At 41.0% G+C, this 14,826-nt stretch overlaps 1 protein-coding gene across 4 annotated transcripts in view; it reads left to right on the top strand.

Moving 5' to 3' along the window:
• cacna1ea (calcium channel, voltage-dependent, R type, alpha 1E subunit a) overlaps positions 1-14,826 on the top strand; it is a 105,153-nt gene that overhangs the window by 45,967 nt on the left and 44,360 nt on the right. For 3 of the 4 annotated variants that reach the window (XM_085347294.1, XM_085347296.1, XM_085347295.1), the window contains exons 3-4: positions 2,248-2,353; positions 2,507-2,646. In XM_085347294.1, the coding sequence (XP_085203420.1) occupies positions 2,248-2,353; positions 2,507-2,646 (246 nt within the window). Of the gene's footprint in view, positions 1-2,247; positions 2,354-2,506; positions 2,647-14,826 lie in introns of those variants that run through there. The other variant, XM_085347297.1, reaches the window with a different exon arrangement.

Genomic DNA, 14,826 nt, shown 5'->3' on the forward strand with positions numbered 1-14,826 from the left:
ACATAACTAGGATAGAGGGGAATGCCCACGCAGAGCTTTAGATAAAAAGCACATTGCCGGCTTAGTTCAACCAAAGAGGGGCTGGAGTTGAACCAACAACCAATCTAGGTCTCACAGTACAGGCAGCGAAGCTCGAAGTAAGAGCGACCCTGTTTATAAGATCACAACCCAGGTCTTACCTGATAAGCCTTCTGCTACTCTGGCATTTTGTTTGTGTGTCTGCATGTCTGTGTATCCCTGTCGGCTGAGGCTGACCTCAGATAGCAAAGCTAAAGGGCTTCCAGCACGTGTTACCCTGCTGTTGGGTTCGATTCCCTGTAATTAACCTAACTGCATCCATTTGTGTTTGCTGGGAAATTCAGGTGTCACTTAATTAAAATACTTAAATAATTAAGAATTTTTGTCAGCAAATATTATGAAATGAACAAAACCAACAATGAATCGTTGATACTGAAAAGTCTTGTCTGTGTAGTCGGATCCTTATGCAGCAAATTCCTGCCAAAGAACTCGACATGCATCAACCTGCTGCTGCACTGCACAAGAGCAACACGCTTTATTTCTGTGGAGTAATGGTGATGCATTTAGAAAGCTTAATAATAGACAAGTATTCTAAAGGAAAGTATCCAGTACTGTACTTGAGCTACACTCATTCCTTTATATTTTGCTTCCAAAGACTTTCTTGTAATTTTTAAAAGTGGTTCAAACAGTTCTCCAAACTTTTTTTGTACATCTGTACTTTTTCAGTCCATTCCTTATACCGGACCATTTTCAGTGAAATGTTTTTGTTTTGTTTGTTGAAAAACTGACCTTCAAATCATTCAAGCATAAAAACTGTACCTAACTGAAGGGATAAATCTGTGTTGTATTTACACAAAATAGACAATTTAACAAAGAAACAATTTTTAAATGTATCTTGAGGCACTTTGTTAATAGCAGCTTATAACAAAAACACAGCTTGTTCCCATTTCTTTAGTTGAATCTATGAAAAATACCAAAGGTAACACAGGTCGATGGGCAAAAATCTTAAAATTGTATCTTTTAAATCCCGTTTAAAAACTCATTTATTCAACATAGCTTTTCCATCTAGTTAGTGTCCCTATTTTATATTTGGTTCAATTTCTTATTTATGTACTTTATCTTTTAGCTATATCTGTTCTTAGTAACTTTGTTCTTATATTCCCTTTTATTGCTGTATAATTAGTGCCCTTAACCTGATGACATATGTGCTACTTTGTTAATAGTCTTTTATTTATTGTCTTAACTTTCCTGTTTTTATTGTAAAGCACTTTGGTGTACCGCTGGTCTTTTAAACGTGCTATACAAATAAAGTTGTATTGTAAAAAATATTTTCTGTACCAACAAAATCATTTTTCATCAAATACTTGGCATATCTCGCCATGGTGTGTCCTTTAAGAAACTGGACATTTGGAGGACAAAGGAAGAAGTGATAGGCCTAAAACAACATGAACAGGATCTGGAAGTCATGTTCTTAAGAAATTAAAAAAGACCTGACACAGGAACTGAGAGATGCATTTGGCCCTTCAGCTGATTCATGGGCCGTTTGCTGAAATTTAAGCAGAAATGGTCTCAGTGCAGGAGTGGCATTCAAGAAGCCATCCTGAAGCATTCATCATCTAAAAAGAGAACAGAACAAAAAGGCAGCCAACATCCAAAGACGAGCTCTGAACGTCCTTCATAGAACCTGGAGAACTATTCCTCGAGAACAATTAAGGAAATCACAAGAAGTCTTGTCCAAGAAAGTTCAGGCTGTGTTGAAGAATAAAGGTGGTCATGCCAAACATTGGATATTAAGGTTGTTACAATGGCACAAACTCTGTTTTTAGCTCACAGACTGTATTTCAGTGTGTGTTTAAATGTGTTTTAAAAATCATTGCACCTATTTCTCATTTTCAAAGCAACATGTAAAGAAATGAGGGGTTACTCAAGATGCTTGCATATACTGGCAATTGCTGACAGTAAGAAAAGCATAGAATCGATAGTATTAGTCTTTAAACTAGCATAAATCCAGAAAAAGGATACTAAAATATAGCCACTGTAGACGTAACCTATGCATCCACTGCCAAACTCCCAGTCAATAGTTTTTTTTATTATTAATCCATCTTTCTGTTTTTGGAGCATCATGACGGGACTACATATGCAATTTCATCTCACAACTTTATGCTGCATAATGAAAAACAAACTGTTGACATTATCTGAGCCAGTTGCTCCTTAACTTTAGCCTTCCACTCCATTTGAGTACATGATCCTCGCCACCATCATCGCCAACTGTATCGTGTTGGCTTTGGAGCAGCACCTTCCCGGAGAGGACAAAACACCCATGTCCAAAAGACTGGTGAGCTGCACATGATCCACAAACACAGTCACAACTCATAATCTCTCAAATCAAAATATAAGACTGTTTGAAAACGCACGACACTTTCATTTGCAGCAGCTCTTTGTCAGCTCAGTGTGAACTTATAATTTCTCTCTTGCTTTGTACTCACAGGAGAAGACAGAGCCCTACTTCATAGGGATGTTCTGTTTTGAGGCAGGCATAAAAATCATCGCCCTGGGCTTTGTGTTTCATAAAGGCTCTTACCTCAGGAATGGGTGGAACGTCATGGACTTCATTGTGGTCCTCAGTGGGTGAGTCCAACAGTGTGTGCATGTGAATGTGTGTACATTTACAGATCTGTGAAACAGGATTAGCATCTTGAATTGAAAAGGCTGGCGACTCTATGAGATTTATGGTGTGAAAATACAGTGCGCAGTGTTCTTAGCCTCTTTTTTAAGGAGCTCGCAGTTATTTCTAGCACCATTGGCTTCAAATGCTTTGCCTACTTGTTGCTTATTCATTGGTAATGTTTGAAACCTGAAAATCTTTCTTTTATTGTGGAATTTATGTTGCTAAAGCTGATGAGTGAACCATATAAAAGTCACACAGGAAGTCTTTTGTGTACCTTATAATGAAAGTGGGATGGTGGGAAAGTAAACCTCTTCTAAACCAACTGTTATTTGCTCTTTTTGTCTAAACTTAAACACATTATACTATGAATAATGCTACTGGTGCCTTGCTGGGGAAAGAACCAGGTGAGGATGAGTGTGCCATATCATATTTCATATTCATAATATAGGACATGTACCTGTGTATACAGCCAACAGTGACCTTTATCCAAACAGAACAGAGTAAAGGACATTTGCATCGTGCTTTTTATTCCATTAGTACGTTCAGAGTAACAGTTTCTATTTGCTTGAATAAGTTGTGCAGTGCTTAGTATTCACATAAAGGTACTCTTCTGTTTTTATGTAGCTGATTAAATTAACATTAGAAAAAAATATCCCAAAATTTAATTTTCCAGGAAATGCGCAGAGGGACAGATGTGGAGAGTCCAGAGCTAAACTGTGGAGAGCCAAACACTCAGTGGCAGCTACTGTACATAGTCTCCCAGGCAAAAACTCCAGGGGGGGCTCCAATCAGCATTCATCACCATTATGTTATAAATAATCTGACACTAATAGAGCAGAGCTGGACACATCAGGCTGCCGTGCTAGCTAAGTTCTAACTTCAAAATAAATTAAATAATTTCATTTCATTTAATAAATGATGATTTAAGTCTCCCCCACAGTTGAGGCTAGATATATGTGTGTATATATATACATTTATATGCTTGTGGTGCTTTATCAACTCTAAAGCTTTCAGAAAGGTGTTTTAGTGCAGCGGTCCCCAACCCCCGGGCCTCGGACCGGTACTGGTCCGTGAGTCGTTTGGTACCGGGCCGCGAGAGTTGAGGCTCAGGTGTGAAATGTTTGGTTTTCAGGGTTTTTATCGGTTTTCAGCGTTATTTTGTTATCGTTTTTATCGTTAACTCGGTTTTCCTGGGTCTTTTCACGTGTGTTATGAATCTTATTTTTTTCGGTACGGGTACTGGTTTTATTTTGTTGTATTTATCCGCGACACCTTAAAGGCCGGTCCGTGAAAATATTGTCGGGCATAAACCGGTCCGTGGCGCAAAAAAGGTTGGAGACCGCTGCTTTAGTGCAATCAAAACTCTGCAAGAAACCACAAAACATTTAACTATATCTGTTGTTATGAAACCCACCAGAAAAAATATCCAATGAATGTAAACATTTTGGCTAAAGAGGTCCTCCCTCTCTCAAGTTTTGGTCTGCTGTAGCAGAGCTGGTCCTCAAGTGTCTGAAATTCAGCACACAAACAACTTGTCTGATCAACAGGTTGTGATAACGCAGTAAGAGGCTGCGCTCTGCCAGCACAGGCAGGGAAGCTAAACGTGAATGTGAATAAGCCTGAATTTGAAATACTTAAAGCAACAGATTTGTAAATATTTAATGAGGAGAAAGTACACGTGTGTGGACCTCAAGGCCAGTCAGTTTTGCTCTGTGAATGTAAACATGACCAACCATGAATTTCCACACACTAAACTTCAGTGTGCTATGACCAGAGCACTGTACTGGAAGCTGACTAAGCTGTTGAAAAGCATCTCACTCAGTGTACTTACAGTACATTAATTGAATGGGAGTTAAAGACTCTGGGGATGCTCAGCCTGCTCTGTGGGGGGGGGAAGGTGTTGCATTAAAATCCTCGGGAGACACGAGCGCCTCATTGTCAGAGCAGAGAGGGAAATGCTCATGGTTCAAAGGAAGAGCTTGATGAGACAGCAGATCAACCTCGACACCTGTCTCTCGCTCTCACACACACACACACACACACACACACACACACACACACACACACACAAATGAAATATTAATCAAGTCACAGGATAGAAGTACAAAGGGTGGCAGACACGGTTCTTAGAGAATTCTACATGATTCTGGCTGTTCAATTATTGATGAGGTCGGGCTTCTCATGATACTCCGCTCGCTGTTGGAGAGAGGAAGGACGTGAAGTTTGAGGAGAAAGATGGAGGAGAGGAGGGCACGGGAGAGGGGCGGCGTGGAGAGATGAGTTTTGTTCCCGCCTCAAGCCTGTTGATCGGCTGACGCCACTGTCACATACTCTTGTGAGGACACTCAACATACAGGCTGTTCTGATGTGCTTGTATCTTCTGAGTGTGCTGGGCTCCAGTCATGTAAATGTAAATGAATGCATCTGCGTGTAAGTTTCACGTGATGATGTTTCAGATGAATTCCATCTTTACCGAACAGATATTTGGGGCAAAAAACAGATGAAGGAACTTTTATAAACGTGAACAACAGCAGCTGCATTTATTCCACTCTCGCATGCTGTGGGTTGAATTTGAACTACCAGTTGTGACTCAGGGCGGAAACATGCTCGATCTGGCTGAAATAGCCTCTAAGGTTTTATTGTATTAATATTCATCATGATGAAGTGAGCTGCAGATAGTTCCCTCTCTAAATTATCATTTTAGCCCGTGCAAAGATAAATTAATGAAAATGTTCTCACCGTGTCTCTCTCTGTTTCCCTTTTTCCTTCCACCCGTTCAACACTTCCAGTGCACATCAGCACTTCCAGACTTCTAGGCTATCACTCTAGGTTTGCAACTTTATTGGAAAGCAGATAAATGTTATGAGATCTGGTTGGTATTATGAGATGTAACACCAGTTTTGTCTATCAGTCAGTAATTAGGAGGTCTCTACAGACAGGAAGAGTCTGAGTGTGTTGCAAATATTCTGCATATAGATGCTTTCAAATACAAACACTGAACTGTATTCATATTCCATTACAGTCGCTTGGCAGCGTCCCTCTATTTTTGATTGATTGATTGATTGAATCTTTATTTTGAACATGTTGAAAAAGTACAACAAAATAGAATTAAAAGAGACAAATGAACAAAGCAAAACAAAAGGAAAGAGAGCAACCACAACTCCAAATAAAGTTCATGTTCAAAAAGGAGCAGGAAGAAGCAAAATTGCAACCAAATTTTCATTGTGGTTGTAAAGCAACACTTTCATTCGTGTAGCACTGCAAAGAAAGTTTCTGTGCAATGAGACGGCGACAGCTGAGCTAAAGTAGGAGCAAGAAAGACTGAAACGGTGACCAGTCAAGCGATTTTTATCCCTTGGCTGCAAAAAGGTTGATGGGGTGTTGGCCTGACACCCTCTGTCCTCAAAGGATGCCATCCAGAAACTTCAAGAAAGATAAACAGGCAGAATAACTGTTGATGCAAATAATCAAAGTACCAATAATCAAATTAACATATGGAGAAACAAAAAGAGTGAACATTTAAGGCAAATACAGCATTACATATTCAAAAAATGTGCGTCAAAGAAGACATTGAGCAATATTAGATGCTGCTAAATGTTTCAGGAGCATGTGAATGTTGACCTCAGAGTGCAGTCAGTCAGTTAACAGTGAAGTGAGAGTGTGCTCTGTGCTCTTTGTGAGCCCCAAAGATATTAAGTGGGGAAAAGACGATTACATATTTTGTTTTACTCACTTGCTAAATAAACAGTTTGACCTCCATTTTTGAAAAAATGATCACGTGAGGGGATTATTGTTTTTTATTTACCTTGTGGGACTCTGAGAGATTCTGTTTATGTGTGTTGAAGCCTGCAGTCACCAAAACGCTCAGAAATAGCAACTTCAAGTGGACTTGACTTACAAGATTATGAGTTCTTATAGTGCAGTTACAACAAGCCTGCAGTAAATCCACTACGCTTTCAATCACACAGGCGGGAGCCCTCATTTAAAACTTTGCCCGTGGAAGCATAACACACAAGTGTTAGCTCAGACTACTAAACCTTTCCTCAGTGAGTACCCCGGACTCCCTCAACATTTTGTGCGAACATGTGTAATTATGGAAGCATTTGCTAAAAGTGTCAACGCTGGAGGCTGTGATTACCTCAGCAAGCTTCCTTGGTGTTTCAAGCTGGCCTGTATTACACAGAGCGCGCGAGTGGGAGGGAGGTATGAAAAACCAGATGGCACTTACTGTTTCCTCAAAAGCTGTTATCGTGTAACGGAGGGCTGTTGTGGTGGAAATTGGAATAGAGGGTTTTCCTCAGGCCCGCTCACATGGTTCACCAGCCGGTTACTCCTGCTGAAAAAGCAAGCTGTGAGGCAGAGCAGCGAGGAGGAGAAGCATGGGAGAAAGAAAGGAAGTGAAGAAGGACGAGATGGATAGAGCTGGAGCAAATACGAAGAAAGACTATTTGCGTAATCGCACGTACTAATTGGTATCGTGGTCGACGCGTTGGCTGGTAAGCCCTCCATTAGAGTGGCAAAAGTTGGCAGAGGCAACGCCCACCACGGGTTTGTTTCATCACTGTGTGCCAGACCCTCAGGGGGGTGAGGAGGGGGGGTGGTTAGCTCAGAGGCAGCTGATGAGTGTAAAGATAAGGAACCTGGGAGATGAGCATTTCTCTGTGGCTCTTATATATAGGATAATGTTTTCATAAACATTGCTGCCAAGTTTGTTATGAAGATTTTTTTCAGTCTTTTCTTCTTTACTTCAGAAAACACATCTTGATTTTATTCATTTGGATCCCCATTAACTGTGCCCTAGAGCTCAGCCAGTCTATAGAGATACTGCCAGCTAAGTACCTGAAATGTAATTTTGGAACACCAACAAGTAGAAAGAGGAGAGGGCTGTTTAGAAAGCCTGTGACAGGAAAATGTCTGAAGCACAGAGGGAGGGAAAGATACTCGGGAAAATAAATGATGTAATATGGCTCTGATGTAGCAAACACTTTAAAATATTGTTTTCAAGACTTTGAGAAATCTGTCTGTTTTTCAAAACGGCAGCTAGTTATCTTGTTAATGTGATGCTTGTCTGTAAATGGTAAATCATTGAAATATTTTTAGGGCAGTCAAATATTGCTCCTAACGCTCGCTCAAAAGAGCGGCACAAGTCGTACTTTGATTATTCAGGTTTAGTTACATATAAATCCTGTAATGTAATTTTGTTCTAGTGAAACAATCACAAGTAACAAAAGTGAACGTAATGTTTATCGTTCACTTACCATCATATAGACTCATTTGCCACTTTGTTGGGTACACCTATACAACTGGTTGTTAACACGATTATCTCATCAGATATTCAGAGATGTAGGCAGGATCAAGAAGACCCACTGAAGTTCAAACTGAGCATCAGAATGGGGGAGAATGGTGGTCTAGGTGACTTTAAATGTGGCATGGTTGTTGGTACCAGACAGGCTGACCAAAGCACTTCAACAGGCATTTTCCCACCAATCAGGAAAAAAAGAAAAAGAGAAAATATCCAGTGAGGAGCAGTAATCTGGGTGAAATGCCAGAGGTCAGAGAAGAATAGGCAGACTGCTTTGGGCTGATTGGACAATCCAGCATCACAGCAGCAAAACCTCTAATAGACACGCCGGTCCACAGAGTCCACTTCACACTCTGCTTCTCCAAAACATGGAATGAACACGCATGCAGACGTTACAGTTGATCAACTGAACGTTATTTAAATGCAACAGTCTGAGTATCCGTGACCTTCCCTTTATGACCACACTGCATCCATCTTCTGATGGCTGCTTTTAGCTCTGTGCTCCATGTAACGAAGCTCAAATCATCTCCAACTGGTTTCTTGAATATGAAAATGGGTTGACTACACGTGACTATAAATGGTCTCCATAGTCTCCAGCTCTCAATCCAGTAGAGCACCTTTAGGATGTGGAGAAACAGGAAACCAGCTTTCATGGATCGTGGAAAACTGCAGTATCTGTGTGCTGTCATTTCAATATGGACCAAAATTTCCGAGGAATATTTGAGGGACTTTGTCTCGATTCTTCTCGGAACAGATTCAACAGCTCTGAAGAAAAAAGGAGGTCCAACATTTTGCAAGGTGCATCTAATAAATTGTCTGATGAGTGTATTCTGTAGAGCCGCTGTCGCTAACATTATGTGAAAAATTAAGTTGTTGGCTGTGGTCAAAAATATCTGTCACAATTTGTATAATTAGGACTCAAATGCAGGACACGAGCAGACTGATTAACAAAAGGCAACTTCAGGGGGCTCTCCACCTTGAGCCTGGGATTCTGGCTTTGCTTAGGCACTCGGGCTGGTGAGTCGCCAAGGTTGTCCCAGGAGGACCAACTCAGGGTCAACCGCGACCCCCCCTCAGAGAAGAGCAGAAGAGAGCACTCTATCCCTCTTCTTCTCTTTTATTCCCCCTTTCTTTCTGCCAGCTTTCTCCCCAAATTCACTTTCTTTCTTTTTCTTTTCTGTCCGTTATGGTTGTAATAATCCAAAATAAAAAAATCCTAATAAAGTTCTAATAAAATATGACTATCAAGTGGACAGTTATAATAAATGCCACAATGCCCCACTTGTACTAACAATTCTGATTGCTGCACTGTTGGACACGACAGGGGAAAAGAGTAATAAACTTTAAGCATCAAATCTCCAGATGGTGGAGAGAGAATCAAAATCCAAAAGGACAAAGTGACACAAGAAACCAAACTCACTTCCAGAGTAATTAATCAAACCATGAGAAACTAGAAATCAAATGCTAAGAACTAACATTCAAGATCTACCAAGATGATAATTAAAGTGAAATAGGAATCAAAATACCCATCCATCCATCTTCATCCGCTTTATCCGAGGCCGGGTTGCGGGGGCAGCAGCCTAAGCAGAGAAGCCCAGACCTCCCTCTCCCCAGCCACCTCCTCCAGCTTATCCGGGGGAACACCCAGGTGTTCCCAGGCCAGCCGAGAGATATAATCTCTCCAGCGTGTCCTGGGTCTGCCCCGGGGCCTCCTGGTGGGACATGCCCGGAACACCTCACCCAGGAGGCGCCCAGGAGGCATCCTTGTCAGATGCCCGAACCACCTCCGCTGGCTCCTTTCGATGTGGAGCAGCAGCGGCTCTACTCTGAGCCCCTCCCGGACGGCCGAACTTCTCACCCTATCTCTAGGAGGAAGCTCATTTCTGCCGCTTGTATCCGCGATCTCGTTCTTTCGGTCACTACCCAATCAAAATCAAAATACCTCAAAATAATAAAAACTTAAAGCGCTAGAAGAGTAACAATGAACAGAAAGCCTAAACCAAGAGACCCAAACCAGGACAAGAACTTTATAAACCTGTTGAATTATGCTGCGATGTTATCTCGTTGTTTTGTACATTAGCTTGGGAGAAAACAGAAAATGACAGATTTATACCTTAAACTGACAGAGACAGTTCCCTTTGCTGTGAGAGCAGTTTATACTGCAGGCATCAGACTTTATTCTGACCATTTCCTGCTCTGTTACTACTGCCGACCAGAAGGGAGAGCTAACGCGAGAGCTTCAAATTGATTTACATCAGTGAAGCCAACACCCTTAATATCAGCCAGCATGGGATGTGCTATGTTTCTCTCCATCTCTTCACTGTACTTCACATCTCGGCCCTCTTTCACTTGCTTTGGTTTCTTGGCTTCAGTTCAATTTTCTTCAGTTTTTAATACATTTCTTAAGCTTTGCTCTTTAAATGATATTAATATGACAGATAAGTTGTGAACATGCATCACTGCACCTGACTCACTGAAGGCTGCGAGCACAATCTGTCTGGTGTGTATTACTGTTACTCGTGCGTATGAACCAAATGTGCCACTACTGCACGTCTTTTAGCCAGCAACACCGTATGTCTGCTTGGCATTCATGCACATGTTAGACGTGACTATATCAAACTGTCTCTCACACACACACATATTCACACAGACGTGTCCTCTCCAGTCTTATTTTCCATCTGTTGTCTGATCGATTGATGAGTTCAGACATAGCAGGGGTGGATATGTCCCCCTGAGCTGTTACCGTGGTGACTGAGAACCCCGCCCCAGGTCAGGCTGTCACTGGCTCCAGTCCCGCTGCTACAGTTAGTCAGAAAAGGACAGAAAAGTGCAGATACACCTGTTTCTTTGTATGTTTATGTGCGTGAGTGATGGCAGCACTCTTCTCTCACATTTCATTTGGCCTTTGTTTTAAAATAAACAAAGTGAAACATGATTAAGATGAAGAAAGAGAGAGCAGTTAGTGACATTTGAATCCTCGCGCAGACGTGGTGTTTTACCTGTGATCTCATCCCGAGGCAGTGAATGATGATCATGATGCCGAGGAAGCTGACAGCCTAACAGGTTCTCTCTCTGCCCCTGTGTGCTCTCCCTCCTTCATCCTATAAAGACGATGAATGGGCTGCGAAACAAAGCCCGTGTCAGGCGTCTTTATGCAGTCCAGTCTAGTGTCTGATTAGAGACGATGAGGTGCTACACTAAGATCAAAGGGGTTCCTCTTTTTGAAGGAACTGAAGTCAAATGAAATTCAATTTGCAACTTAAAGTTACACAAACTGAGGGAGGGTCAGGGCCATTTCTCAGTCGTGACCTGGCAATTTGTCTTCACGAACTCAATTTTACTCAGAATTTAATTTTTGCTTGCAGTAAATCCTCTCCAGTCTTACATTTGTCTCTGAACGAGATCTGGTAAAAGACGTGATTGACAAACTACAAAGAGTACGGTCGCAACTGAAGTCTCCTCAGATGATGTTCAGAATGAAATTGCATTTTTCAGAGACAAACAGAAATGCGTGTGCAGCCGGTGGCAGCGCCGAGGAGCTTACTTAGGATACAGTGAGAGAGGCTGAAACACACATGCTACCCACGTTACAAAACACTGGCTAAATCTGGGCACTAATTTATATTTTGAGTGCATGAGTCATAAAGCAGAACAGTATAAATGTATTAATACATCAATAAAGATGTTACATTTTTAAAAAAGTTCATTGTTATTGGGCACATCTTTGCTGGGTTTCTGTGTCCAGTTAGATTTGAGAGATGCTGTATAGCGATTTACATCACACCAGCAAATATGGCTGAATTTAATGGCTGAATATAGAAAAAAGTTATTAAAATGGAGGATTTATCCACTCAACATAGAATTGTTGTCTTAAATCCAAAGTAATTTTGGTGCTTTGTGGTTTGGGGCTTATTATAACTCCTTTTACAACATGAAACACACAGCGTGCCATTTAGTTTCTAGGTTCTATGCTTCCTCCCCACCTAAGCAGCATACTCACAGGAACACTAGAGGTCCGTTAGCTTCGGACATATATGCCGTTAGTGTTTTGTTATTTTCTTTCATATTTCAAAGTGAGAAAAGAGGCTGAAGAGAAGATTTGTCCAAATACAACCTGTGTCTGTGAATCTTGTTTTGACCACATCTTCTAAGAGGAGTCAGAATCAACAGTTATGTTGCCAAGAGAGGCTACTGAGATTAAACTGAGCCTGAATACAGACACTTCGCGCACCTCTGGAGATTTTCACTTGTAGAAAACCGGCGTTTGATCTCTGCTGGAGTCTAAGCAAAGGACCTGACTAACAATTGACCGTGAATTTGCATTAGAAGATTGCTTTCAGTGTACTGTGGCTTGTAAAAAGCTATGAACTTCGACCTTAGATGCTGCTTGGTGTTTCTTAAGGGCACTCTGGTTTGTCACTGTCAAAATGACGTCAGTGTCAGTGGAGCTCCTTAAGCCATGTTGCTGTCACAGTTGTGTCACTGCCAGGAAGCAGCATAGCACTGGCTTTGAGACAAAAGGCAACCTTCAGCCCAAACACAGTATTTACTTCTTTATATTTGTGTCCATCTCAAAAGGAACACTTGAAAAGTCATTGTAAGTTTGCTATTGTTGACACAGGGACTATATTTTTTATACTATATATAATTGTAATATGATAATACAGTAATTCCGATAATTATAATATTACAATATCATGATAAATACATTATAAAATGAATAATTTATAAAACATCCTATATTATAATTTACTGAGATGCACACACATGTGCAGCTCCCTGGATAAAAGCACCTTTGACAGCAACAGCAACTCCAATAACAAACTGTTACAACCAAAGTATGCAGAAGAGCATCTCTGAACGCACAACATGTCAAACCTTGACGCAGATGTGCTACAGCAGCAGAAGACCCCACTGGTGCCACTCCTCTGTTAGGAACAGAAAACAGAGGCAAGGCAAGTTTATTTGTACAGCACAACTCAACAACAAGGTGATTCAAAGTGCTTTACAGAGACATTAGAAACAAAAACAAATAAAAAGCATGATTTAAAATTGATTAAAACAAGCAAACAAACAAACTAATTAACAAACAAACAAACAAAACAGATAAAATCAGAACAGTAGATAAAATCAGTAGTTAAATGTAAGTTTTGAAATTTAAGCTTAAAGTGTGGATTTGGTGTTTTATTCAAATGCAGCTGAGAACAGGTGAGTCTTCAACCTGGATTTAAATAAACTGAGTGTTTCAGCTGATCTGAGGCTTTCTGGGAGTTTGTTCCAGATATAAGGAGCATAAAAGCTGAATGCAGCTTCTCCGTGTCTGGTTCCGACTCTGGGAACTGATAAAAGACCGGATCCAGATGACCTGAGGGATCTGGATGGTTCATACTGGGTCAGGAGGTCACTGATGTATTTTGGTCCTAAACCATTCAGAGCTTTATAGACCAGCATCAGCATCAGAACAGAGGCTCGTGTTCACAGTGTTTTTTATTCGCTGAACTCAAATGACCTCCACGAGCACCAGATCTGAATCCAGGAGAGCACATTTGTGCTGTGTGAAATGGGGCAGGTGCATCACGGATGTGCAGTCGACAAATCTGAGGAACTGTGCGATGTTATTATGTCAGAATAGACCAAAACCACATTCATGTTTCCAGCACCTTGTTGATGGGGTTCAACCGGGTACCAGTGAGGTGGACCTATTAAAGAAGTGTAGAAGCATAGAAGTGTTTTTGCTGCATAAGACGTTTTTGTACACCATCAATACTTCTCATTGATGGTGTGATTTTAATCAATTTTACCAGCATCTACTGATACTCAAAACTTTCCCTTTATGACCTCCTTGTGAATTAAATGATAGTCATTTATAACAGGTGTATGTGAGTGTGTGATGTAAAAAGTGTTGGTGACTCATGTCTCCAATGAGCTAAATTAACATCTCTCCTTCATTCACTCTCTCTCACTTTCTCTGACTTCTAACAGATGGCTACTGAATCATTTACCCATATTTATTATTCATTCTGGCCAAAGAGCAAACATTTAGCTAACTGACATATAAACCAATATGCAGGCTGATAAACCCAGGCTAGTATCTCAGGCTGTTGATTTAAGGAATAGTTGCATTTGACCTACCTTCCTTCCTTCCTTCCTTCCACCCACCCCTCTGTCCGTCCGTCCGATCTTGCACAACAAATTGTGTTTCTTATGTGTGCGTTTGGGGTTCCTGCTGTTTTTCGGTGAGGAGGAAAGAGAATAAAAAGGACAAATGAGGGGGGGAGTTAAAAATGAGTGAGTACACTGTGGGAGGCACAGAGGCTTATATCAACTAAACCAACCAGAGCAGCACTGTAGGAGTTTTTTCATGCAATTCCTTCTTCTGCACACACCACCCACCACACTGTGAGAGCAGCGGTTTTAATTGATTGTCCTGCAGAATCTTACATCTCCCTAAACAGGAACCCTGTGATGTATGTTTTTTAAAAATCACGCTCAGCTGTTTCTTCCTTCCTTCCACAGGTAGGACTGTGTTGTACTGTAAGTGAAAAATTGTTTCTCTATTGTTAGAGTTTTCACAAAGATTAAGACTCGTGCTCATGGACACATCAGCTGGGAGGATATTTGCTGGGACGGCAGTTGGGTCTTACTTTAAGATGCTAGTTTTAATTAAGCTATTCTTTCAACATTTAGTGTAATGCACAAAATATGGTGTTAGTCTTCCTGCTGAGACAAAGCTTTCTATCTCGGTGCAAGAGTTCTCATGTGTGCACTGTATTGTACTGCGTGAACTTAGTTGAAGCCTCTTCTGACAAATTCCCAGGTTCATTCCAGGAGACGAAAG

The sequence above is a fragment of the Diplotaxodon limnothrissa genome, linkage group LG23 (assembly GCF_057381915.1).
Source record: "Diplotaxodon limnothrissa isolate DT_005_m linkage group LG23, D_limnothrissa_male_GT1.1, whole genome shotgun sequence".
Lineage (NCBI taxonomy): Eukaryota > Metazoa > Chordata > Actinopteri > Cichliformes > Cichlidae > Diplotaxodon > Diplotaxodon limnothrissa.